A 24,939-nucleotide genomic window follows, 5' to 3' on the forward strand; every position below is an offset into this window, starting at 1 on the left:
GGGGGTGGGGAAGGTGAGAGAGAGCAGGAGGGTGAGAGAGCATGGGAGGTAAGAGAGGGTGGGTGGGTGGGGGGATGCTTGAGTGTGGGTTTCAGAGAGAGGGAGCCTATATGAGGGGAGGGGGATGCCGTGAGAGAGAATGTGTGTGTGAGAGAGGAGAGGGGGTGTGGGGGAGGGTGAGACACAGCTTGGTTGGTAAGAGGGGGAGTGGGGGGATGCTTGAATGAGGGTTTCAGAAAGGGAGCCTTTATGAGGGGAGGGGAGGGTGACAGAGAGCAGGAGGGTGTGAGAGAGAGAGAGCATAGGAGGTAAGAGAGGGGGGCTGGGGGGATGCTTGAGTGTGGGTTTCAGAGAGAGGGGGAGCCAATATGAGGAGATTGTGAAGGAGTGTGTATGTGTGTGAGAGATTGAGAGCTTGTGTGTATGAAAAAGGGATTGTATATATGTGAGGGTGCTAGCCTGTGTGAAGGGATTGTGTATGTGTGAGACAGAGCCTGTGTGAAGGGATTGTGTATGACAGAGCCTGTGTGAAGGGCTGCGTAAGAGAGAGACATAGGTAGCCTGTGTAAGGATGTATGTGGGAAAGAGAAAGGGTGCTTGTGTTCGTGTGTATGCAAGAGAGAGAGGAACCCGTATGAGGGGATGTGTGTGTGTGCGAAAGAGTGAAAGAGACCGTATGAGGGTGTGTGTATGTGGAAGGGACACTCTGTGAATTTCTAGGGAAATTCTGTTCAAAATATTTAAAATTCTGCAACTTTAGTAATAACTTTTTTCTGTAATAATTTAAAATGTAATTACTTAAAGACTAATAATATATGCTGGCTCAAAAAACCTCAAATATATAGCTACTAAACAAAAACAGAACGTTACAACTTGAGGTACTGCAAAAAAGCAGATGTATTGTACTTTTACTTTTAATGTATAATTAACGAGACTTACCAGAGAGAGTGGTATCAGAAAGATGTCAGTGTGTTCGCAGTCTCATGAGCTCTTGCCCTTACAGGGCTACAGCCCCTCTCTTGACTTCACCACTTAGTAATTACGTCATTTACCTACTCTCTGCAGGTTTGTCTAGTTTGTCAATTAAACTTATAGTCTTATAAAGTGCAAGTATGCCTCCCTTAAAATCCCTAAAAACACCCGTATTAAACCCTCTAACATGCCACAACCAATCATTAAAACATTGTGTGTTTCGATTTATGCTTATCTCTCAACAGTATTTCTACTATGTTTCTTCGCCGTGTTACTGCACTGCTTCAGGTGAATCGCCCGACATTGGCCATGTTTCGGCGCGCTCCTCGCGCCTGCTTCAGGGGCTACCGTTCCTTCACAAACTCTATTACAGAAAACATAAGTCCATAAATACCTTTAAAACAATGTCTATACGTATCTCACTCTGCTAATGCATTGCTACTTACAATTCAGTGTGGCACAGATTCTTCCTACCGCTTTGTCTTTCAAAAAATGGCGCTCAAGCGCTATTCTTCCGTCTCCACCGGATATCAGCTGTTTTATACTCTAGCCTCAAATCTGGAACTAACCTATCCACTACAAGAAGACCGCCCAGTCAACTTCCTTGTTGAGCCCAGCCGGGGCAATTGTGTTCAACTTAAAGATCCAGCGCTGTTCGCGCTGTAATAAACAAAGATTTAAATCCCCTCCCCGCTCATCCTGCTCAATACAGTCCAGGACCGTACTATGTAAAGTCTCAAAAACATGGGATTGTTCAGCGCAATGCTGAACTAATGGAGCTTCCATCCTTCCTCGTTTCAGTGCACTCTTGTGCTCTATCAAACGTGTTTTTAATGCTCTCGTGGTTTTGCCCACGTAAATGAGCCCACAAGGGCACCAGATGGCATATATAACATTTCGAGAGACACAGGTAGTTGCTCTGATCGGTTTAAATTTTTTTAATTTCTCAAGAGGAATATTTATATTGGAATGAGCAAGGGGGCACATGACACACGACCCGCACGGGAAATGACCATTCCCTTCTTGGGATCTAATTGCTGGAACTTTAAAATGTGACCTGACCACCTGATCTTTAATGCTCATTCCTCTTTTGAAAGCTATTAAAGGCTGAGTTGCAAACTCATTGTGAACCTGTAATACGTTCCAATGTCGTCTAATACTCTGCACTATCCCATTCACTCCCACAGAATACGGTAACACACATGTCAACCTATTATTTATAAATTTTTGCCTCGGTTGCAATAGATATTCTCTATGATTCCATCTAGCTCGCTTACAGGCTTTCCGGATTACCCCCAACGGGTAACCCCTTTCTATGAATCGCTGACTCATCTCTCTTGCTCTTAATTTGTATTCTTGAACTGATGAACATAGTTTCCTCAGCCTCAAAAATTGGCCAAAAGGAATGCTGTTACGCAAAGTTATGGGATGACAGCTAGAATACTCTAATAAGGTATTGCGATCCGTTGGTTTCTGAAATATCGTGAAACAAAATTTATTGCCATCCAAAGAGATCCTTATATCCAAAAAAGGAATTGAAACATGATCATAATTGTATGTAAACTGCAATGCCTGTTCACAGGAATTTAACCAAACCATGAATTCTTGAAAAAGGACCTCAGTCCCATGCCACACTATGAAAATGTCGTCGATGAAACGGCGCCACACTATAATATTGTTTTTATATGGAGAACTCTCTAACCAGCGTGCCTCAAAATGTCCCACATACAGGTTAGCGACACTGGGGGCCATAGTGGCCCCCATTGCCGTGCCACCAACCTGTTGATAATAGCTTTGTTCGAATAGAAAAAAGTTTTGTTTCAACGCCACAGTGGCTAAATCTATAATGAAAGCTATGGGAGGACGAATGGATGTTGCCTGTGCTGTTAAACTGTCCCTGAGCACCTCTAATGCCGCATCCTGCGGTATATTTGTGTACAAAGACACAATATCTATTGTAGCTAGAAGCACACCATCTGAAGGAACATTTAAGGTCTCCAAAAATTGAATTAATTGTCCTGAATCCCGGACATAAGAGGGCAGAGATGGTACAAGTGGTCTCAAAAATGTGTCCACATATTGGGAGAGTGGCTCCAGAAGCGAACCTTTAGACGAAATAATAGGCCGCCCTGGCGGGTGTACCAGATCTTTGTGAATTTTTGGAAGATGATAAAAGGTTGGTACCCTAGGATATTCTACCTTTAGGAACCGAAATTCTCTCTTGGTTAACCAGCCTTGCACAAAAGCATCTTCCAACAATTCGTCAATCAATTCTTTCAACTGTTTAGTGGGATCTTCTTCTAATTTTTTATAGAACTTCTGATCGGCCAGCTGTCTCAAAGCTTCCTCTCTATAAAAGTCCTGATTCATTACCACCACTGCTCCACCTTTGTCAGCACTTTTGTGCTGACAAAGGTGCTGACAAAGGTGGAGCAGTGGTGGTAATGAATCAGGACTTTTATAGAGAGGAAGCTTTGAGACAGCTGGCCGATCAGAAGTTCTATAAAAAATTAGAAGAAGATCCCACTAAACAGTTGAAAGAATTGATTGACGAATTGTTGGAAGATGCTTTTGTGCAAGGCTGGTTAACCAAGAGAGAATTTCGGTTCCTAAAGGTAGAATATCCTAGGGTACCAACCTTTTATCATCTTCCAAAAATTCACAAAGATCTGGTACACCCGCCAGGGCGGCCTATTATTTCGTCTAAAGGTTCGCTTCTGGAGCCACTCTCCCAATATGTGGACACATTTTTGAGACCACTTGTACCATCTCTGCCCTCTTATGTCCGGGATTCAGGACAATTAATTCAATTTTTGGAGACCTTAAATGTTCCTTCAGATGGTGTGCTTCTAGCTACAATAGATATTGTGTCTTTGTACACAAATATACCGCAGGATGCGGCATTAGAGGTGCTCAGGGACAGTTTAACAGCACAGGCAACATCCATTCGTCCTCCCATAGCTTTCATTATAGATTTAGCCACTGTGGCGTTGAAACAAAACTTTTTTCTATTCGAACAAAGCTATTATCAACAGGTTGGTGGCACGGCAATGGGGGCCACTATGGCCCCCAGTGTCGCTAACCTGTATGTGGGACATTTTGAGGCACGCTGGTTAGAGAGTTCTCCATATAAAAACAATATTATAGTGTGGCGCCGTTTCATCGACGACATTTTCATAGTGTGGCATGGGACTGAGGTCCTTTTTCAAGAATTCATGGTTTGGTTAAATTCCTGTGAACAGGCATTGCAGTTTACATACAATTATGATCATGTTTCAATTCCTTTTTTGGATATAAGGATCTCTTTGGATGGCAATAAATTTTGTTTCACGATATTTCAGAAACCAACGGATCGCAATACCTTATTAGAGTATTCTAGCTGTCATCCCATAACTTTGCGTAACAGCATTCCTTTTGGCCAATTTTTGAGGCTGAGGAAACTATGTTCATCAGTTCAAGAATACAAATTAAGAGCAAGAGAGATGAGTCAGCGATTCATAGAAAGGGGTTACCCGTTGGGGGTAATCCGGAAAGCCTGTAAGCGAGCTAGATGGAATCATAGAGAATATCTATTGCAACCGAGGCAAAAATTTATAAATAATAGGTTGACATGTGTGTTACCGTATTCTGTGGGAGTGAATGGGATAGTGCAGAGTATTAGACGACATTGGAACGTATTACAGGTTCACAATGAGTTTGCAACTCAGCCTTTAATAGCTTTCAAAAGAGGAATGAGCATTAAAGATCAGGTGGTCAGGTCACATTTTAAAGTTCCAGCAATTAGATCCCAAGAAGGGAATGGTCATTTCCCGTGCGGGTCGTGTGTCATGTGCCCCCTTGCTCATTCCAATATAAATATTCCTCTTGAGAAATTAAAAAAATTTAAACCGATCAGAGCAACTACCTGTGTCTCTCGAAATGTTATATATGCCATCTGGTGCCCTTGTGGGCTCATTTACGTGGGCAAAACCACGAGAGCATTAAAAACACGTTTGATAGAGCACAAGAGTGCACTGAAACGAGGAAGGATGGAAGCTCCATTAGTTCAGCATTGCGCTGAACAATCCCATGTTTTTGAGACTTTACATAGTACGGTCCTGGACTGTATTGAGCAGGATGAGCGGGGAGGGGATTTAAATCTTTGTTTATTACAGCGCGAACAGCGCTGGATCTTTAAGTTGAACACAATTGCCCCGGCTGGGCTCAACAAGGAAGTTGACTGGGCGGTCTTCTTGTAGTGGATAGGTTAGTTCCAGATTTGAGGCTAGAGTATAAAACAGCTGATATCCGGTGGAGACGGAAGAATAGCGCTTGAGCGCCATTTTTTGAAAGACAAAGCGGTAGGAAGAATCTGTGCCACACTGAATTGTAAGTAGCAATGCATTAGCAGAGTGAGATACGTATAGACATTGTTTTAAAGGTATTTATGGACTTATGTTTTCTGTAATAGAGTTTGTGAAGGAACGGTAGCCCCTGAAGCAGGCGCGAGGAGCGCGCCGAAACATGGCCAATGTCGGGCGATTCACCTGAAGCAGTGCAGTAACACGGCGAAGAAACATAGTAGAAATACTGTTGAGAGATAAGCATAAATCGAAACACACAATGTTTTAATGATTGGTTGTGGCATGTTAGAGGGTTTAATACGGGTGTTTTTAGGGATTTTAAGGGAGGCATACTTGCACTTTATAAGACTATAAGTTTAATTGACAAACTAGACAAACCTGCAGAGAGTAGGTAAATGACGTAATTACTAAGTGGTGAAGTCAAGAGAGGGGCTGTAGCCCTGTAAGGGCAAGAGCTCATGAGACTGCGAACACACTGACATCTTTCTGATACCACTCTCTCTGGTAAGTCTCGTTAATTATACATTAAAAGTAAAAGTACAATACATCTGCTTTTTTGCAGTACCTCAAGTTGTAACGTTCTGTTTTTGTTTAATTACTTAAAGACTGTCATGTAAATTGTGTTATTTTGACCAATATAAAGTTTGCAGAATTTTCAGTTTTTGTGCGCAGAATTTTAAATTTGTTTGCGCAAAATTCTCCCAGGAGTAGCGCATGCACCATAGAAATAGAAGTAACAGTGGGAGACGGAAGTACAGTTTTTCCAGCCTTAGCTTTTTCTTGCTTGATGTTTGTACTTGTGTGGTTTCTTTGTAAAAAAAATCTCTTTAGCTTGAGCTGAAGGAGTGCTGGCAGTACTACTAATCATGCTACCAACTAGGATTTGCATTTATAGGTGCCTTTTCAGAAAGCTGTCAAATTTGTCCCTCTCCCTTTGTTATAACCACACCTTCCTCTTTCTTCCATTCCCCATGGCAGGATGGATATTTGACACAGTTACTAAGAATGAACTACCTACGGTCTATGGAAAAGCATTTATCTTTTTACAAGGGAATTTATTTCTCTTAATCACTACTCACACACATCAGTATAAAAAATCTCTCTCACGCACAAACACAGTGCAGTGCACATAGATAGGCACACTATCTCTTGTTCACTGCCAGTGCCACTGTGTGATATTTCTTTTGCCCCAGAAATGACAACAATTTACAGAAAAACAGCACACAAGATGCTTAGTTTACACAGTGTTTGACTCCTTTTTCCACTCCAAGATGTGACTCAGGGAAGCAAAAATTGAAGCATGGTTCCTTTGCTGTGTTTTCTACTCAATATTGCACTTCTGCAGTTAAAAATCTGTCAGCACAAAAACTATTAAACCCAATACAGAGATCTCTGACTTTTCTATATGGTTTCTTCTGTGTTACAATCACACTGTGTAGTCACATTGTGAGTGCTCTATCACTGAAAACCAGAAAAAAAGATTTCTGACACACAGTTAACAGTGTGCAACAGCAGCAAAGCTAGTGCCCATCTCACTTTTAACTTCTCCTAAGACCCTCAGTCTTTTTTCATTCTTCTAGCAAGTTTACTTCAGTTCACAGAGCTACACAATTACTCTCTTACAGAGCCCACAGAAAACTGAATAAAAATGAGATTTTGTTTCATTTTCAGACACCCTGGTTAAAAAAATGCCTTATCTGGATTATTAGTCCTGCTTTCTTTTTTTCTTTTATCCCTGTATTTTCCTGCCCTAGCTCCAGTCAGACTAACAGGCCGATACAGTAAGGACGCGGTAGAAAAAGTGCGGCAGTGCCGGGCACCCGCTTGTTTGCCGCGCGCTCAGTTCGGATCACATACCGCTCGATACAGTATTTAAATGGCATGCAAATGCAAGCCGCGTCCAAAGTGCGTCCAAGAAGCGTCCATGAAGCGCAATGCATTTTACTGTACAGAGCGCTATACAGCGCCTATACAGTATCCTGGGTGCGCTGGTACCTGTCATTTGAAATGACATGTACCAGGAAGTGGATGGTTCTCCTATGCTCGGGCATCGGGGATTGCCAGTCCTCTCTCCCCCCTGCCCGAAGCAAGGCGCAGGGCGAAAATCGATTCGACATGTTATTAAAGCAAATAGAAGTTGTAACAAAAGTAAACTTACTGCATGCTTCCAGCAGCCCCAGTCCTCTCTCCCTTCCTCCCGAGGCGCCCATCGCGGCTCCCCTGCCTCCCGGGGGCAGCCGGCGGCGAAAGCGGCTTCCAGCAGCCCCGGTGGCGAAGGTGCATGAACACACGTCCAATTTGGGCGCTCAAGCAGCGAAGGCGCATGAGCGCACGCCGTGACCTGAGCGCCCGGATGGATGTCCGAGGTCATGGCGTGCGCTCATGCGCCTTCGCTGCTTGAGCGCCCAAATTGGACGTGCGTTCATGCACCTTCGCCGGCGGGGCTGCTGGAAGCCGCTTTCGCCGCCGGCTGCCCACGGGACGCAGGAGAGCCGCGGTGCGTGCCTCGGGAGGAGGGGAGAGAGGACTGGGGCTGCTGGACGCATGCAGTAAGTTTACTTTTGTTACAATTTCTATTTGCTTTAATAACGTGTCGAGTCTATTTTCGCCCTGCGCCTTGCTTTGGGAGGGGGGGAGAGAGGACTGGCAATCCCCGATGCCCGAGCGTAGGAGAACCAGGCCACACCATGTTACTCGCTTGCTCCAACCCACCCACTTATTTGACCGGAGCCTGCCTATTGCTGTCACATCCCTCTAACACCAGGGTCAGGGTAGGCGGTAAATTAGCGGGTTAAAGACGCGGCAAAACAGTTGGTTAAAAAGGCGATAATTGGGCCGCACGTTACTGTATGGGAGGGAATAGCTAATCCGATTGTTTACATATCATATACATGCCGCAGGCGGAAAGGGATATGCGTCGATTTAAAGAAGCGGTAAAGATTGGTAAAAACGGATAGTGAATCGCGGGTTAGACTTACGCGGCCAAATTGTGGGTAAAAAGCGGGTTAGAAACAGGGTAACCGCGGCCGCGCTTTACTGTATTGGCCTGTAAGGTTGCTGGCAGCCTTCAGGAGAAAAAAAAAATTCCTGCAGTTTGCTTGTCCCATAGACTTTAATGGGAAATAAAAACAAAAGCTTTTATTGATTTTTTGAGCATTGGCCAATTCATTATGTTCAACAAATCAAAATGAATCTGCCCCATTTGGTTTGGATACCTTATTTGTTTTGAACAAATGCACATCCCCTATTAATTATGTGAAAGCTGCTCTGCTAATGATTAGTGCTCAGTTAGCTATGTAAATGAGATCTTTAGGACATACTAATCTATTTTATTTTGGTTTACGACAACTCAAAATATGCAGTTCTTTTGGGTTGCATGTATCATGCAGAGACATTTATTTTCAATCATGCACATAACAGGATGCACCATATTTTACACCAGTGTCTTGGCTAGTTTTAATATTGTACCTCCATAGCGAAGACTCGACAAGCAGACTTGCGTAAGGCTTGTTTCATTGCAATTTCAAGACCTTCAAGATCATGGTGCTGTATAACAAATGCCAGCACCGGCCATTGGAAGTTCCTTTCTCCCTTTGAAAGGGAGCTGTGAGCTGAGATTAAGCGAGAAAGTTCCGGTGATGGATGCCTTAGAAGAGAGGATCCAACTTCTGGGATGAAATAGGAAGCACATGGAGAGACAGGGAGAAAAAAAAGATGTTAAATGTACTTTTCTTTCCAGTATAAATCAGGGATTGCCACATTTTCCGACCTAGTTTTACTGAATAACTGATACTTTGCCAACTACATTATAACTGCATTTTCACCTTTTACTGCCTGTCCTTCCTTGCCAGATAAAACATTACAATTCAAATATATCTGCATTAAAACATTACTTTTATATGTTCAGCTTTTATCCAAAGCCTATAAGATAAACAGCACACTTTCATTCTGAAGACTGAAAATTAATTGCAGTCTTCAAAATACCTTACATAGTAACACAGTAATGCCGGCAGAAAAATCCAAATGGTCCACCCAGTCTGCCCAGCAAGTTTCTTATGGTAGTAACTGCTGCTCCGTGCAGGTTGCCCCCATGTTTCTATTAAGGGTAGTAACTGCCATTGTGTGCAGGTGAACCCAAGCCTTATGTTAAGGGTAATAATATTTTCAATCAATATCAAGCAACTATCAAACCTGCAAGAAAATTACTGCTAGAGGCAATTTTATTGGGTGAGCAGCCTTCATGACATTTCAGACAATGTTGTTTGATCGTGCTTTGATTTTGGACTTGGCCACAGAAGCAGTCCTGTGCTTTTTCCTTAATGTTTGTATATCAGTACACCGGACTATAAAAGTTGGGGCCCACTGATGACTATTGCCCAAATCCAATTCCCCTTTTTGCCCCCACCATCAAAGCAGAGAGCAATGTTGCAGTTGCTTTAAAAGTATCATGGCTAACTGGTTAAGGGTAGCAATCCCCATACCTTCTGTTAAGGGTAGTAACTCGCGCTGTGCAAGCTACCTCCATGCACCCTTTTCTTCATTTCCAACCTCTAGCCTTTCTGCAGTGTTTATCCAATGCCCTTTTGAATTTGTTTATTTTTTTTTTCCTCACCACCTCTTCCAGAAGGGAATTCCAAGCATCCACCACCCTCTCCATGAAGAAACATTTCCAGATGTTGGTTCTGAGTCATTCCGCGCCCCCCCCCCCCTAGTTTCATTTTGTGACCCCTAGTTACAAGTTTCACTGCTTTATCCCTTCTTTCTGATAGACACATTTCAAGGTCTCCTTCCTTTTTTAAAGGTTGTTTTTGTTTAATCTATCATTAGACTATTACTTGAGCCTCCTATATTATGCTCATTACCATTTCTGCATAATAGAGATGGATAAAAGAGGAGGAATATTTTTTTTTCCAAAATAATTTTTATTGGGATGACACATGAACAGGCAGTGATTCCCTCACTGAGCAAATACAATCAATAGATTGAACAGACAACACAACACAAATTGGTTAAAGCATCGAGCAACAAGAAACACCTTCATGTCTCCATCCCATCCCATTTTTCCATTTCCTTCCCAGTCCCGCCCCACATATACTGCCAACTCCGACACCACACTCATCCCCATACATACTATATGCCATTCACACCACCACATGCTTCCCGTCTCTCCCCTTCCCCCCTCAGCCAGGGAGGAATATTTTTTATTTTTAAACATACTCGCATCCCTCTGCAATTCAATAAAAAATTGAAAAGAAAATGGAGCATATTAATGCATCAGTCAACTACAGGCTCCATTTTCCCCTTAAAATCAAGGAGTAAAAACAGCAAAAGCAAGTTTGCTTGCCTGTAAACAGGGTTCTCCATAGAGAACAAGATGAATCAGCCATAAGGATGTGGCACTAGGCTGGGTGCATGGATGCTGTGGATTACGTAGTGTCTGTGCACCCTGAGCAGGAGGAGGGAAAACACTGGAACATACCCGAGACCTGAATCTGTAAGCACTAAGTGAGCAGGGGGAGCCGTGTGTGCCTGTGGCAAGCACTCCTCCCACCCCCCTTGCACAGCTTGATGAAGTTGTCGGAGTGACGCGCTCAAGTGACGGCATCTGATGCAACAGTAGGGTGAGGAGGGGACACCCAGGGGGAGCAAGTGGGAAGCTGGGAAAGAGGAAGGGCTCTCTCTCTTGCCCCACTAGACAAATCTGAATTCGGGGCTGTTTAAGGGGCTGGCCCCAGGTGGCATGGGAAGGGTAGCTGGAGCGAATCATTGGTAGCTCTTCCCTTTCAGTTCTGCTCCCAATGCAGATGCTACTGTAGGTGTTCAGAGATTCCCTATTTTGTAGTGGCTGCAGATAAAACAAACAAAACTCGGGTGGGGGGAGGCATTTATAGAGGAGAGGAGGTAGAGTGCCGTGAGCTGCATAGGAAGACCTTGCAAGTGGCTGTTTGCCCTTTCCCCTGCTTTGCAAGCGTGGATGATGTCATTCTAAGCATCAGCTGAGATCTTAAAAGAGGTGGGCCTGTGGCATGCCAAAGCTGCGTACCTTTCATTTCATTCTTCTTCCATCATTATAGACCCGCTTTGCTGTGGATGGGGAAGACATGGAAGGGTAAGCCCTCTGCTTATGTGACCACGATTTCTGGTCCTATGGACAGTCAGGTGGTGCGACCTGTTGACTCAGCCAATAAGGGCAGTGATACAGAGGGCTCAGGAACTTCAGGAGCCTCTCTTAGCTCTGGCTGTAATCTACACCCCATGCAGCCCCTTATTCTTGGTCTAGACCAGATCCCTCCTCATGCTGTAGGAGGGGAATTGGCTACCTCCCTAACCCCCAGAATAAACTCATCCAAGACTCTCCCTAAATCAGCGGAGACTGGAGTTTGCCAATGATCAATTGGTGAATTTGCCTAAGGAGGCCCCTTTGGAAGGAATCTCTTTAGATTTATGTGCAATGTCTCCTTCAGTTTCATGCGAACCTGATTCAAGGTTGGGATTACAGAAACCTATCATCATCTCATTCAGGGACTTATGGAGGATAATGATGCGGATGAAAAAAATGCTGAGTCAATCGACAGAGCATTTCAATAAATTAACAGAGAACACTAAACAAAAGTTTGTTAACTGAAATAGTTGTGTGGAACTTATTGAAAAGATCTAATTGAAGTAAAAAAGCAGATAGTTGCTGACCAAGCTGTAAGACTGTCTTATATTAAAGATAGTCTTCTTTTACGTGCTCATTTGGAGAATACTGAACTTTCAGCGAGGGTAGAATTTCCATTTTATTAATTTTCCTATGACTCGATTGTTGTCTCTGTATGATGTTTAAAAAGTATCTATCTGAAATATTGGTGTATTCTGTGGATAAAATCTGTGTAATTTCCGATATATACTATGTGCCAAAGAAGAAAAAACTTGTGACAGGGTATTTGATTGTCTTTCTCCTAATAAGCCAAATCTCTCCTTTTGTTGAGTCATCTATTGATGATATTTCCTTGAGAGCCATGTTGTTGGTTACCTTTTTCTTTGAGTGAGACAAGATGAGATTTTTCGAAAATTTGTCAATAAGGATTTCTTTTTCTGGGGGAAGAAAGTCTGGGTTTTCCCAGATGTTTCTTTTGTTTTGTTCTTTTGGAGGAAACAATTACTATTGTTAAGGCAGATGGTTTTAATGTTTGGTGCCACCTTCTTAACTTATCAAAAGAATAAATGTGTTTTCTCTGATTCACATGCATTTGGAAACTTTCCTTAATGACAAGACTAATATGTTATCTGTGTAGGTTGCTGGGTTTGGGGGATATGCTTTTTCTGTAGAGTAAAAAGTATAGACATCTGCTCTCAGATGTACAGATTTTTCTTTTTCTCTTGAGTTTCTTTAATGTGCCTCCTCTTGAAGGCTAGCAAATGAAAATGTTGAAGTAACTGTTTATAATCAGATGGTGTTTTTCTTAGTGGATTAACTGTATGTTTTCATATTTCCTTAGATTTTCTTGTTATAAGAAGTAAATCTAAATAAAGATTACATTTTTAAAAAAGCTTGGATTTCAATCTGGAATGCAAATTCATGAAGATCAAGCATTAGATTAAAAAAAAAATATATATATATATATAAAATAAATAAATTCATCAGCTCAGTGCAATTGGCAAAAAAAAAAAAAAAAAGATAAAGGCAGTTTTATACCTACCTAAGACAGGGATCTTAGCCCAATTTTGGCTCCTTTCAGTCTGATTGAAGGGGCTAGGTGACAAGGCAAACCATGCCCCTTGAGTCCAAATCAGTAAGACTCCAGTTGCTGCTTGTCCTATTAGGGACCTTGCACCTCTGCTACTGGAACACGAGCGAAATGCACACCCAGATGCAGGCAATATGATGGCAGTGGGGACTGGCATGGGGCTGTGTCGGGAAATGCACCCCAATGGGAGTGATGGTAACCCTCAGCCTCAATTGTCAGCCTTTTAACCAGCAGCCTCGACAGTGCTGCCGAGTGGGCAAGGTTAGCTTTCCCTCTGGGGTCAGATCCCATATCCAGGGGCAGGGGTTACCCCACTATAGGAACTCAGTCAGGTTGTTGCCCTGTGCCCCTATAAGCCTATTGAACCCTAGTTAAGCCCTTGCTTGGAGGCAACAGGAGACTTTTCATCTAGCTGGCTTTCCTGGGGGCCCCATTTTTCTTTCTGGCCAGATGATTTATCAGACCTCACATTTCCAGGGATGATCGTTTGGGGTGGGTCCTCAAAGCCCTTGGTATAAAGGTCATCCTACGGGCAGTTCAAGTTTAGGTCCACAGGTTCCTTTCATCTGTACAGCCCCTTTGCTGCAAAAGGAGGCGCACATTGGAATGCCAGGTGGTAGCAGGAGGGTATTACTGAACATTAACAATTGGGATAGAACTTTTGCTTTTCTTGCATCCATAGCTGGCAGGGAAGATCTCTTGCAGCATTTGGCCTTATGGTCCTATTTGAACATTATTGTCAGCTTACATTCTGTGTACGAGGGATTCGTATGGCTCAAATATGATGAAAGGTTCAGGAACGCATGATTGATACGCCAAGCATGATCTGGGGTACCCATGTGGTCGAATTATGGCTCACCCACATGAATGCTAGGAACCCTGAAGAACAAGCTAACAGTTGCCCCTTTCAGGGTGCATCAGACCCCCAGAGACAAGGTCACCATGGGACAAGCCTCTCTTGAAGCCTTTTGGAAATTTAACAAAGGGAGTTGCTCCTCGCAGGACTGCAAATATAAATATCTGCATGACCTGCGCCTCCAACCACCTAGTTACGAAATGTCCCAGGAAAAGTATAAAGGGGGGAAAAATTGGGATCCATGGGCAAGGGCACAAACTCCTGTCTAGTGGAAACAGATGGAAAACAGCCTCAAGCTCTATCCAGATAGAGCAGCTGCTAACACTTTGTAGGAAGGCTTTTGAGATGGTTTCAAGATTCCCTATATTGGCTCCATGATATTGGCCCACTGTGAGAATATCCCCTCAACAACCAGGTTAGCCAGTGTCACTGGGGAGAAGTTGGCTATAAGAACATAAGAAATTGCCATGCTGGGTCAGACCAAGGGTCCATCAAGCCCAGCATCCTGTTTCCAATAGAGGCCAAACCAGGCTACAAGAACCTGGCAATTATCCAAACACTAAGATGATCTCATGCTATTGATGCAATTAACAGCAGCGGCTATTCCCTAAGTAAACTTGATTAATAGCCGTTAATGGACTTCTCCTCCAAGAACTTATCCAAACCTTTTTTGAACCCAGCTACACTAACTGCACTAACCACATCCTCTGGCAACAAATTCCAGAGCTTTATTGTGCGTTGAGTAAAAAATAATTTTCTCCTATTAGTCTTAAATGTGCTACTTGCTAACTTCATGGAATTCCCCCTAGTCCTTCTATTATCCGAAAGTGTAAATAACTGAGTCACATCTACTCGTTCAAGACCTCTCATGATCTTAAAGACCTCTATCATATCCCCCCTCAGCCGTCTCTTCTCCAAGCTGAACAGCCCTAACCTCTTCAGCCTTTCCTCATAGGGGAGCTGTTCCTTCCCCTTTATCATTTTGGTTGCCCTTCTCTGTACCTTCTCCATCGCAACTATATCTTTTTTGAGATGCGGCGACCAGAATTGTACACTGTATTCAAGGTGTGGTCTCACCATGGAGCAATATAGAGGCATTATGACATTTTCCGTTTTATTAACCATTCCCTTCCTAATAATTCCTAACCTTCTGTTTGATTTTTTGACTGCTGCAGCACACTGAGCCGATGATTTTAAAGTATTATCCACTATGATGCCTAGATCTTTTTCCTGGGTGGTAGTTCCTAATATGGAACCTAACATCATGTAACTATAGCAAGAGTTATTTTTCCCTATATGCAACACCTTGCACTTGTCCACCTTAAATTTCATCAGCCATTTGGATGCCCAATCTTCCAGTCTTGCAAGGTCCTCCTGTAATGTATCACAATCTGCTTGTGATTTAACAACTCTGAATAATTTTGTATCTTCCGCAAATTTGATAACGTCACTCGTTGTATTCCTTTCCAGATCATTTATAAATATATTGAAAAGCACCGGTCCAAGTACAGATCCCTGAGGCACTCAACTGTTTACCCTTTTTTCACAGAGAAAATTGACCATTTAGTCCTACTCTCTGTTTCCTTTTAACCAGTTTGTAATCCACTTAAGGACATCGCCTCCTATCCCATGACTTTTTAGTTTTCGGAGAAGCCTCTCATGAGGGACTTTGTCAAACACCTTCCGAAAATCCAAATACACTACATCTACCGGTTCATCTTTATCCACATGTTTATTAACCCCTTCAAAAAAATGAAGCAGTTTGGTAGGCAAGACTTCCCTTGGGTAAATCCGTGTTGACTGTGTTCCATTAAATCATGTCTTTCTATATGCTCTACGATTTTGATCTTGAGAATAGTTTCCACTATTTTTCCCGGCACTGAAGTTAGGCTCACTGGTCTATAGTTACCCGGATTGCCCCTGGAGCCTTTTTTAAATATTGGGGTTACATTGGCCACCCTCCAGTCTTCAGGTACAATGGATGATTTTAATGATAGGTTACAAATATTAAATAGATCAGAAATTTCATTTTTGAGTTCCTTTAGTACCCTAGGATGCATACCATCCGGTCCAGGTGATTTGCTACTCTTTAGTTTGTCAATCTGGCCTACTACATCTTCCAGGTTCACAGTGATTTCGTTCAGTTCGTCTGACTCATCACCCCAGAAAACCATCTCCGGAACTGGTATCTCCCCAACATCCTCATTAGTAAACACGGAAGCAAAGAATTCATTTAGTCTTTCTGCAATGGCCTTATCTTCCCTAAGAGCCCCTTTAACTCCTCTGTCATCTAATGGTCCAACCGACTCCCAAACAGGTTTCTTGCTTTGGATATATTTTAAAAAGTTTTTATTATGAGTTTTTGCCTCTATGGCCAACTTCATTTCAAATTCTCTCTTCGCCTGTCTTATCAATATTTTACACTTAACTTGACAATGCTTATGTTTTATCCTATTTTCTTCAGATGGATCCTTCTTCCAATTTTTGAAGGATGATTTTTTGGCTAAAATAGCCTCTTTCACCTCCCCTTTTAACCATGATGGTAATCGTTTTGCCATCCTTCCACCTTTCTTAATGCGTGGAATACATATGGACTGTGCCTCTAGGATTGTATTTTTAAACAATGTCCAAGCCTGTTGAACACTTTTAACCTTTGCAGCTGCACCTTTCAGTTTTTTTCTATTTTCCCCATTTTATCAAATTTTCCCTTTTGAAAGTTTAGTGTTAGAGCTGCAGATTTACTTATTGTCCCCCTTCCAGTTATTAGTTTAAATTTGATCATGTTATGATCACTGTTGCCAAGTGGCCCCTCCACCATTACCTCTCTCACCAAATCCTGCGTTCCACTAAGAATTAAATTTAAAATAGCTCCCTCTCTTGTTGGTTCCTGAACCAATTGCTCCATGAAGCAATCATTTATTACATCCAGGAACTTTATATCTCTAGCAAGTCCTGAAGTTACATTTACCCAGTCAATATTGGGGTAATTGAAATCTCCCATTATTATTGCACTGCCACATTGGTTTGCTTCCCTGATTTCTCTTAGCATTTCATCATCTGTCTGACCATTTTGTCCAGGTGGAAGGTAGTATACTCCTATCACTATACTCTTACCCAACATACATGGGATTTCTACCCATATAGATTCTACTGAGCATTTAGTCTCTTGTATGATCTTTATCCTGTTGGACTCTATACCCTCCCGGACATAAAGTGCCACACCCCCGCCAAGTTGATCCTCTTTATCCATTGCGATATAATTTGTACCCTGATATAGCACTGTCCCATTGGTTATCCTCCTTCCACCAAGTTTCTGTGATGCCAATTATGTCAATCTCATCATTTGCTGCTATATACTCTAACTCTCCCATTTTACTTCTTAGACTTCTGGCATTGGCATACAGACATTTCAAAGTGTGTTTTTTGTTTGTTTTAACAACCTGCTTTTCAGTTGTTTGGGATAATTCGGAAATCATTAGCTTTGGTGATTTTTTACATATAGGCATATGGACTATGTTTGCTTTTAATGGAACCTCTCTGTTGGGATGCCCCAACTCTCCTGTTTCATTAGTATCCTTCAAGGATACATTTCTCCGAACCATGCACTGCTGAGTGACTGTCGGCTTGCCCCCTTGTTCTAGTTTAAAAGCTGCTCTATCTCCTTTTTGAAAGTTAGTGCCAGCAGCTTGGTTCCACTCTGTTTAAGGTGGAGCCCATCCTTTCGGAAAAGTCTCCCTTTTCCCCAAAAGTTTCCCCAGTTCCTTACAAAGCTGAATCCCTCTTCCCTGCACCATCGTCTCATCCACACATTGAAACTCTGGAGCTCTGTCTGCCTCTGGGGACCTGCACTTGGAACAGGAAGCATTTCAGAGAATGCCACCCTGGAGGTTCTGGATTTTAGCTTCCTACCTAAAATCCTAAATTTAGCTTCCAGAACCTCTCGCCCACATTTTGCTATGTTGGTGCCCACATGTACCACGACAGCCGGCTCCTCCCCAGCACTGTCTATAATCCTATCTAGGAGGCGCGTGAGGTCTGCCACCTTCGCACCAGGCAGGCAAGTTACCAGGCGGTCCTCACGTCCACCAGCCACCGTGCTATCTACATTTCTAATAATCGAATCACCAACTATGATGGCCGGACTAACCCTTCCCCCCTGGGCGACTTGTCCTCGGTGCGAGAGGACAATACATCACCTGGAGAGCAGGTCCTTGCTACAGGATCACTTCCTGCTACACCAGGGTGATGTTCTCCTACTGGGAGACCTTTCTGATCCAAGGCAGCACTAGGGCTGCCAGACTGGATTTGGGACTTGGCTACTATGTCCCTGAAGGTCTCATCAATGTACCTCTCTGTCTCCCTCAGCTCCTCCAAGTCTGTTACTCTAGCCTCCTGAGATCGTACTCATTCCCTGAGAGCCAGGAGCTCTTTGCACCGAGTGCACACATACAATCTCTCACCGGCGGGTAAAAAATCATACATGTGACACTCAATGCAAAAGATTGGAAAGCCCCTCTCTTGCTGCTGGACTGCTGCCTTCATCTTAGTTTATTGAGTTCCTAGTTAAGTTTAGAATACTAAGGGAGTTGGAATGAGAGTAGTTTAAATTTACAGGTGAATTTACTAATTAATCAGCTAGTGTCCTACAAGGGGATGATTAAACTTTCAGTAAGGGCTGGTACAATAGTATGATTTAGATAAGACCCTGATTGATTTTTAATGAGAAAGTGTCTCGTGCCTAAAAATCAAGGGTTGAGTGGGTGGGAAAGACAGACACTAGAATTAACTATTTCTGGCTTGCTTACTACCTCAGACACACACAAACTTTAAAGAATATAGCCCTTAATTTCATCTTTCACCAAACTTTTATAAGCCCAAAAATTTCTGAAAGCTATACTTACCAATCCTCTAACCACCGTTAATCTGCGGTGACTTCTGGACTCCTCTCCCGGGGGATGCTGGGAGCAGTATGCAGATGAGCAGTATGCAGATGAGCCTTCCGGTCCTCCTCTACTGAGGCTGAGGTGGATCCATTCTCAGAGCCTCCTTTTGCCTGCATGATCTTGTTGCCCCTCACGGTTATTCCCAAGAAGTAACCAGGTAAGTTTAGGCTGATCCATAACCTCTCTTACCCAGCTAGTAACTCAGTAAATCATTTCATCCCACTAGAGGCTTGCTCTGTTCAATATGTATCTTTCGATAGTGCCTTTGATTTATTGCAAGAATACGGCAAACGCATGCTTATGGCCAAAGCAGATATTGAGTCTGCATTCTGGCTTCTCCCTGTGGAACCAGACAGCTTCCCATTGCTGGTTTTCCATACTACTTTGATAAGTGCATGCCAATGTGTTGCTCTATTTCTTGTACTTATTTTGAAGCCTTTTAGCACCTTCCTGCATTGGGAGCTGTCACATCAAACAGACATGAAGAGCATAATCATTATTTGAATGACTTTCAATTTACTGGCCCGAATGGTATGGATATCTGCATGGAGCTATTTATAGGTTTCCAGGCCGTTGCACAATAGTACTGGTGTCCTTTTGGTTCACATCAAGTTCTGCCAGCAATTGTCTCAGACCCTTTCGAGTGGGTCCTGTTTCGTGCAGCCTTTATGACTGCATTCTTTGTAGAATTCAGGGTGAGCAAGCAAGTAGCAGATGAAAGTACCAGGGATGATGGTTCTGGCCTCCTCGCCTCTGAGGTATGGTTTGGAGAGGGCAAGTTACTGTAAAAATTAGGAGATCCAAAACAGACTAGCAAGACAGGAGTGAGAAGCTTACTTTGGCAGAGGTCCCAGGGTTAGTCACATGCTCAGTGGCAAATGCCTCACAATACATTGCTGTTAGGTTGTCTAGAAGTTGACAGTTCCCTGTGCACAATATTCTGCTTCCACTAAATACATTTCAATTCAATGCTGTTTTGAAGTGCTGGTCTGCAGGCAGATCATTTTGGAATTCACTCCTTCCAAATTGCTGTCGCTTCTAGTAGAGCTGCAGTAGGTTTACCTGGCACCACCATACAGTGTATCAGTAGGTGGCGCTCCACAGCTTATTTATCTTATGTCAGACATTTGTATTGGTGTTCCAGTATTTTCTGCACATAAATCTAACTGCTTCACAGTTCAGTTTCCAGAATCCTCCATGTATCCAGCTCCAGTGTTTGTGCTCTGTATGTTTCTCCTGGATCTTCTACAGCAGTGGTTCTCAACCCTGTCCTGGGGACCCTCCCCAGCCAGTCGGGTTTTCAGGATATCCACAATGAATATGCATGAGAGAAAATTTGCATACACTGCATGTTATAGAGGCAGTGTATGCAAATTTTCTCTCATGCATATTCATTGTGGATATCCTGAAAACCCGACTGGCTGGGGGGGTCCCCAGAACAGGGTTGAGAACCACTGTTCTACAGTGTCTGACCTCCACCATCACGCCTCCATTTTGCTTCTCAGCTATGCACCTTCCTTCCAGGGCGGTACTAATTGCCAAACCCAGATCCTAGTGACACTCTGTTGGGATAGTCCACTAATACATTCTGGACTCCCAGAAGATAGGTCACCTGGAGATGTGTATTCTGATAACTGGCCCAGAACCAGACTTGGAGGGCATTCTTGCAGAGAGCATATAAGCCTGTGCCTCACTGGTTGTTTGCAAAGATTAATGCCACTTGGTGATCTGTAAAGATTCTGCCATTCTAAAACAGAAGGCTCACAGCTCCAGAAGTTTGATTTGCAGCTGACTTCCCACTAGGAACCATGTTTCCTGAGTCCAAGAGACACCAGAATGTGCTCCCTACTCTCTGGTGGAAGCATCAGTAAACAGGTTCACTTGATGTGCTAGAGTGCCTAGGGAGAAACCTAAATGTCAGAACCCCTGGATTAATTTACCATAGAGGGACATTCGCATCTCAGGAGTTACCAAGATCTGATGAGACAATGGCTTGAATAATTAACCCTAATGGACTTGGAAAGTCTGCTGAAGACCCCACATGTGCAGATGATTCAGAGGAACCATGTGTACTGCTATGGACATATTTCCTAGAAGAACAAGTAGCAACAATGCTGGTGTCTAGTCTTGCTGTAGAAGAAACTTTACTAGGCCCATCAAAACTCCGGCTCTTTCAACAGGAAAAAATACCTTCTGAGGAATCTATCCAGGCTCCTACAAACTGTGTCCTTTGGAATGGGACCAAACTGGATTTGGAGAAAATGGCCAGGAGCCCCAGAGACTGCTGAGTGACATGAATGCTCCCAGAGATGGGCCTGTCACCAGCCAATCGTCCAGGTATTGGAACATGCATATTTCTTGCCGACAAAGCTGTGCATCTACAATAGTGCAGCATTTCATAAACAATCTTGGGGCCACTGAGATGCCATAATGCAAGTACCCTATACTGGTAATGCATATCTTTCACCAATAAACTGAGGAATTTTTGATGAGTGGGATAAATGGGAATGTGTGCATGAGCGTATTTCAGTTCCAGGACTCATATTCAATCCCTCAGCTGAACAAAAATCAGAATCATTTGGAAATAATTAATCTTGAACCTGTCTAGGATCAAAAATCTGTTCAGCTTCTGTAAATCCAGGACAGGCCTCAACCCTCCTGACTTCCTGAGGGTTTGAAAGTACCATGAATAGCACATTCCTGGTGCAGTACCTGGCCATATTCCTGAGGACAGACAAGCTTGATTGCCTTCTGTTGAAGGAGAGAAGTTACTTCCAACTTCAGTTAACCAGACTGAGATGGGTTGGTACTGAAGACTGACTTTTACTGGACCAGAGGAGGGCGAGAGAATTGCAAGTGGTAGCCATATTCCACAGTTTTTAGGAATCACTTCTTCTTGGTAATTTGGACCCACTCTGGAAGTAAGGACTGGACCCTTCTCCACAAATGGGAAAGTCGGCGTCAGGAACATCAAAAACTGGTCCCAGGATTAGGACAAGAATACTGGTGGGTCTTTGGCTCATGCCTGTCCCTGTGTCGTCCTTAGTGGTCAGCTGCTGCAGCAGCAGCTTAATGTTGTTGAAAAGGATGTACCTGGAAAAATGGGCATTTGTAGGTGCAGTACTAACATCTGGTAGAAATTGACTGGCTTGCCACTGCAGATAGCAACTGCAGAGTGAACTAGTATATTTTAATCAGAGCCACTGTCTCTTATACCTTGTTTCGAATAAGTTTTCATCCATACAGGACACATCTGCTAGGCAGTCATGTATATGCTCGTGGAGGCCACTCTTAATGTCAAGGAGGGTCTGCCCCAGTGGAGCCTCATATTGACAGCACTGGCTTCTTTAACTTTGAGAGGAAATGGATCCAGAGGGGATCCCTTGTACTATTTAGGCAGTGCCTCATCCAGTGCCATAGTCTTTCACACCTCGTTCAATCTCTGACCTGTGACAGATCCAGGAACCAGTGCCCTGAGGGGGCAAGGGAACCTTTCTTGAGTTGCTGGAAAAAGCAGTTGTCAAATTCCATTGAGTTTTCACTGAACGCACAATTAAACTCTGGAATTTGTTGCCAGAAGATGTGGTTTGTGCAGTTAGCGTAGCTGTGTTTAAAAAAGGATTGGATAAGTTCTTGGAGGAGAAGTCCATTATCTGCTGTTAATTAAGTTGACTTAGATAATAACCACTGCTATTACTAGCAACGATAACATGGAATAGACTTAGTTTTTGGGTACTTGACAGGTTCTTATGGCCTGGGTTGGCCACTTTTGGAAACAGGATGCTGGGCTTGATGGACCCTTGGTCTGACCCAGTATAGCATGTTCTTATGTTCTTAACCACGCTTTTTGTGATTCTGAGAATCCAAAGAAACCTTATTTTGGGAGAAGGAGCGGCCCCCGCTGTCCACCTTTGTGCTGGGGTTTTCGGGTCTCACCTAACAGTGCCTTCCACAGAGCCTCCCATCTTCAAGATGCAGTATTGCTGTGTCTTCGGGGACATCTGACCACAACTGAAATGATTGGGATCATCATGATCAGAGCCCAGGATGTTATAGCGGACAGAATGGATTTTTGCTATGAACATATGATTCCCACAACTGCAGGCCTTAAACCTGCCATAGTTTTCTTGGCCTTGGCTTTCTCCATTTTCCTCTTTTTCTTTTTTTTTTTTGCTACCAAAGCAGCAAAAGAGAGGAGAGATTTGCAAATACAATTTCAAGGCCAACAAATTCTGAAAGAAAGACTAAGAAACATATCTTTATGGAAGCTGGGATGAAAAATGACTGAGGAGCTCATGGTCCATAAACATATATATTCTGAAACAAAATGTGTTGTGGCTAACTCTAACCTGGTATGAACTATCGCAAGTATTAAAGTCTATAGCAGAGCTTTCCAAACTTTTCATGTTGGTGACACACTTTTTAGACAAACATAATTTCGGGACACAGTAATTCAGTCTACTAGTAAACCAGAGGTTAAAGGTTAAACGAACGAAACATATTTCGACAATTTATGTATGTTTCCTTAAATATATACATAAATAAAATGTTTCACGACACAACCTATCTCATGAAAACCTTAAATTTATATTAAAAATATATATTCCAAGATTCATGTTATTGTTATAATTTATGAGAAACAATAATAAAACAAATTGTCTGTCCCCCACACACTCATCTCTCTCCTCCTCCCAGCACATGTCTGGCCCCCACACACTCATATCTCTCCCCCTCAAGCACATGTCTGACCCCCACACACTCATTTCTCTCCCCCCAGCACAAGTCTGTACCCCACACACTCATATCTCTCCCCCTCAAGCACATGTCTGTCACCCCACTCACTCATCTCTCTCCCCCCAGCACATGTCTGGCCCCCACACTCATGTACCTCGTCTTTTTGATTGTTGCCAGTTAAGTGCTTCACTCCCTTCCATGATCACCAGACACTGCTGCTTGCAGTCAGTACTCCTCATGGCCAGGCCTCATCGGCAGCAGCAGCCAATGCAAGGATGGCTGGGCTCGTTCCACCCACCAAGCCCCCCAAAAAAACACGATTGACAGCAAAAATCACCCAATAATAGGCAACCCATAAACTGAAAAAAAAAAAAAAAGTGAATCTCTAGAAAAAAAAAAGCCCAAACTCGCGTCAGAGTTGACCGGGCTTGCGCGACACACCTGCACACTGCAGGCGACACACTAACGTGTCCCGACACACAGTTTGGAAAGCTCTGGTCTATAGGAACGTGTCTGCTGGCTTTACTAGCTACTCAAAGTTATAGATTGAAAAGAACCCGAGAAAGGGCTCTCTCTTTTATAGTTCCTGAGCTGTGGAATGCTTTTCCTACAGATTTACGCAAAGAAAGAGACATTTAAGTTGTTCAGGAAAAGGTTAAAAGCTTGGGTATATGTGACAGTATATGGATACAGATATGATATTGATGATTATGGATGATTTTTATGAATTTTGATGAAATTTTAAAATTGAAATCTGCACTGAACTTATTTAATAGAAGTTGCTGAATATAAGCCTGTATAAAGAAAATAAATAAAAGTGTGCGGGAACACTTGTTCATAGTAAGACTTTTACTGAGCTCTGAGAGCTGGGTCCATGTCAGCATTGTCAGATGACATCTCCCATATAATATGGCTGATTCATGCCTGCTTGTTGATGGAGAATTTTAAAATTCTCTATATACTTTTTTTCTATTATTCACAAGCTGTGTGTTCCTGCTGTCTAGCCTAGTTGTATTTTATCAGTATCAGCATGTCAAAGTTCACCATATTGCACAATGAAATGTTTTCAGGAAGATATGGTAGTACTGACACTAAATACACTTGGATAATTGACAAATATCTTTAAACATATATTCCAAGTTTAATTCCCATGCTCACAACTTAGGAGATAATAAAAACTGCAAGTGACATAATAAACTACAATAATTACAGAGATATACTTTGGAAATCTTATTTTTAACTTTCAGGAAAAACAAACAGCATATTTATTTATTGCTTACATTTATAAACCGCCTGTCCAACCAGGGGCTCTAGGTGAATCAATATAACACACAACAAATAATAATTAAAACAGATTAAAT

At 42.8% G+C, this 24,939-nt stretch overlaps 1 protein-coding gene across 1 annotated transcript in view; it reads right to left on the reverse strand.

Moving 5' to 3' along the window:
* MYCBP2 (MYC binding protein 2) overlaps positions 1-24,939 on the reverse strand; it is a 1,075,853-nt gene that overhangs the window by 245,786 nt on the left and 805,128 nt on the right. The window contains 1 exon segment of the mRNA XM_029603038.1: positions 8,784-8,983. Coding sequence (XP_029458898.1) covers positions 8,784-8,983 — 200 coding nt within the window.

The sequence above is a fragment of the Rhinatrema bivittatum genome, chromosome 5, assembly GCF_901001135.1.
Source record: "Rhinatrema bivittatum chromosome 5, aRhiBiv1.1, whole genome shotgun sequence".
NCBI classification, from domain to species: domain Eukaryota; kingdom Metazoa; phylum Chordata; class Amphibia; order Gymnophiona; family Rhinatrematidae; genus Rhinatrema; species Rhinatrema bivittatum.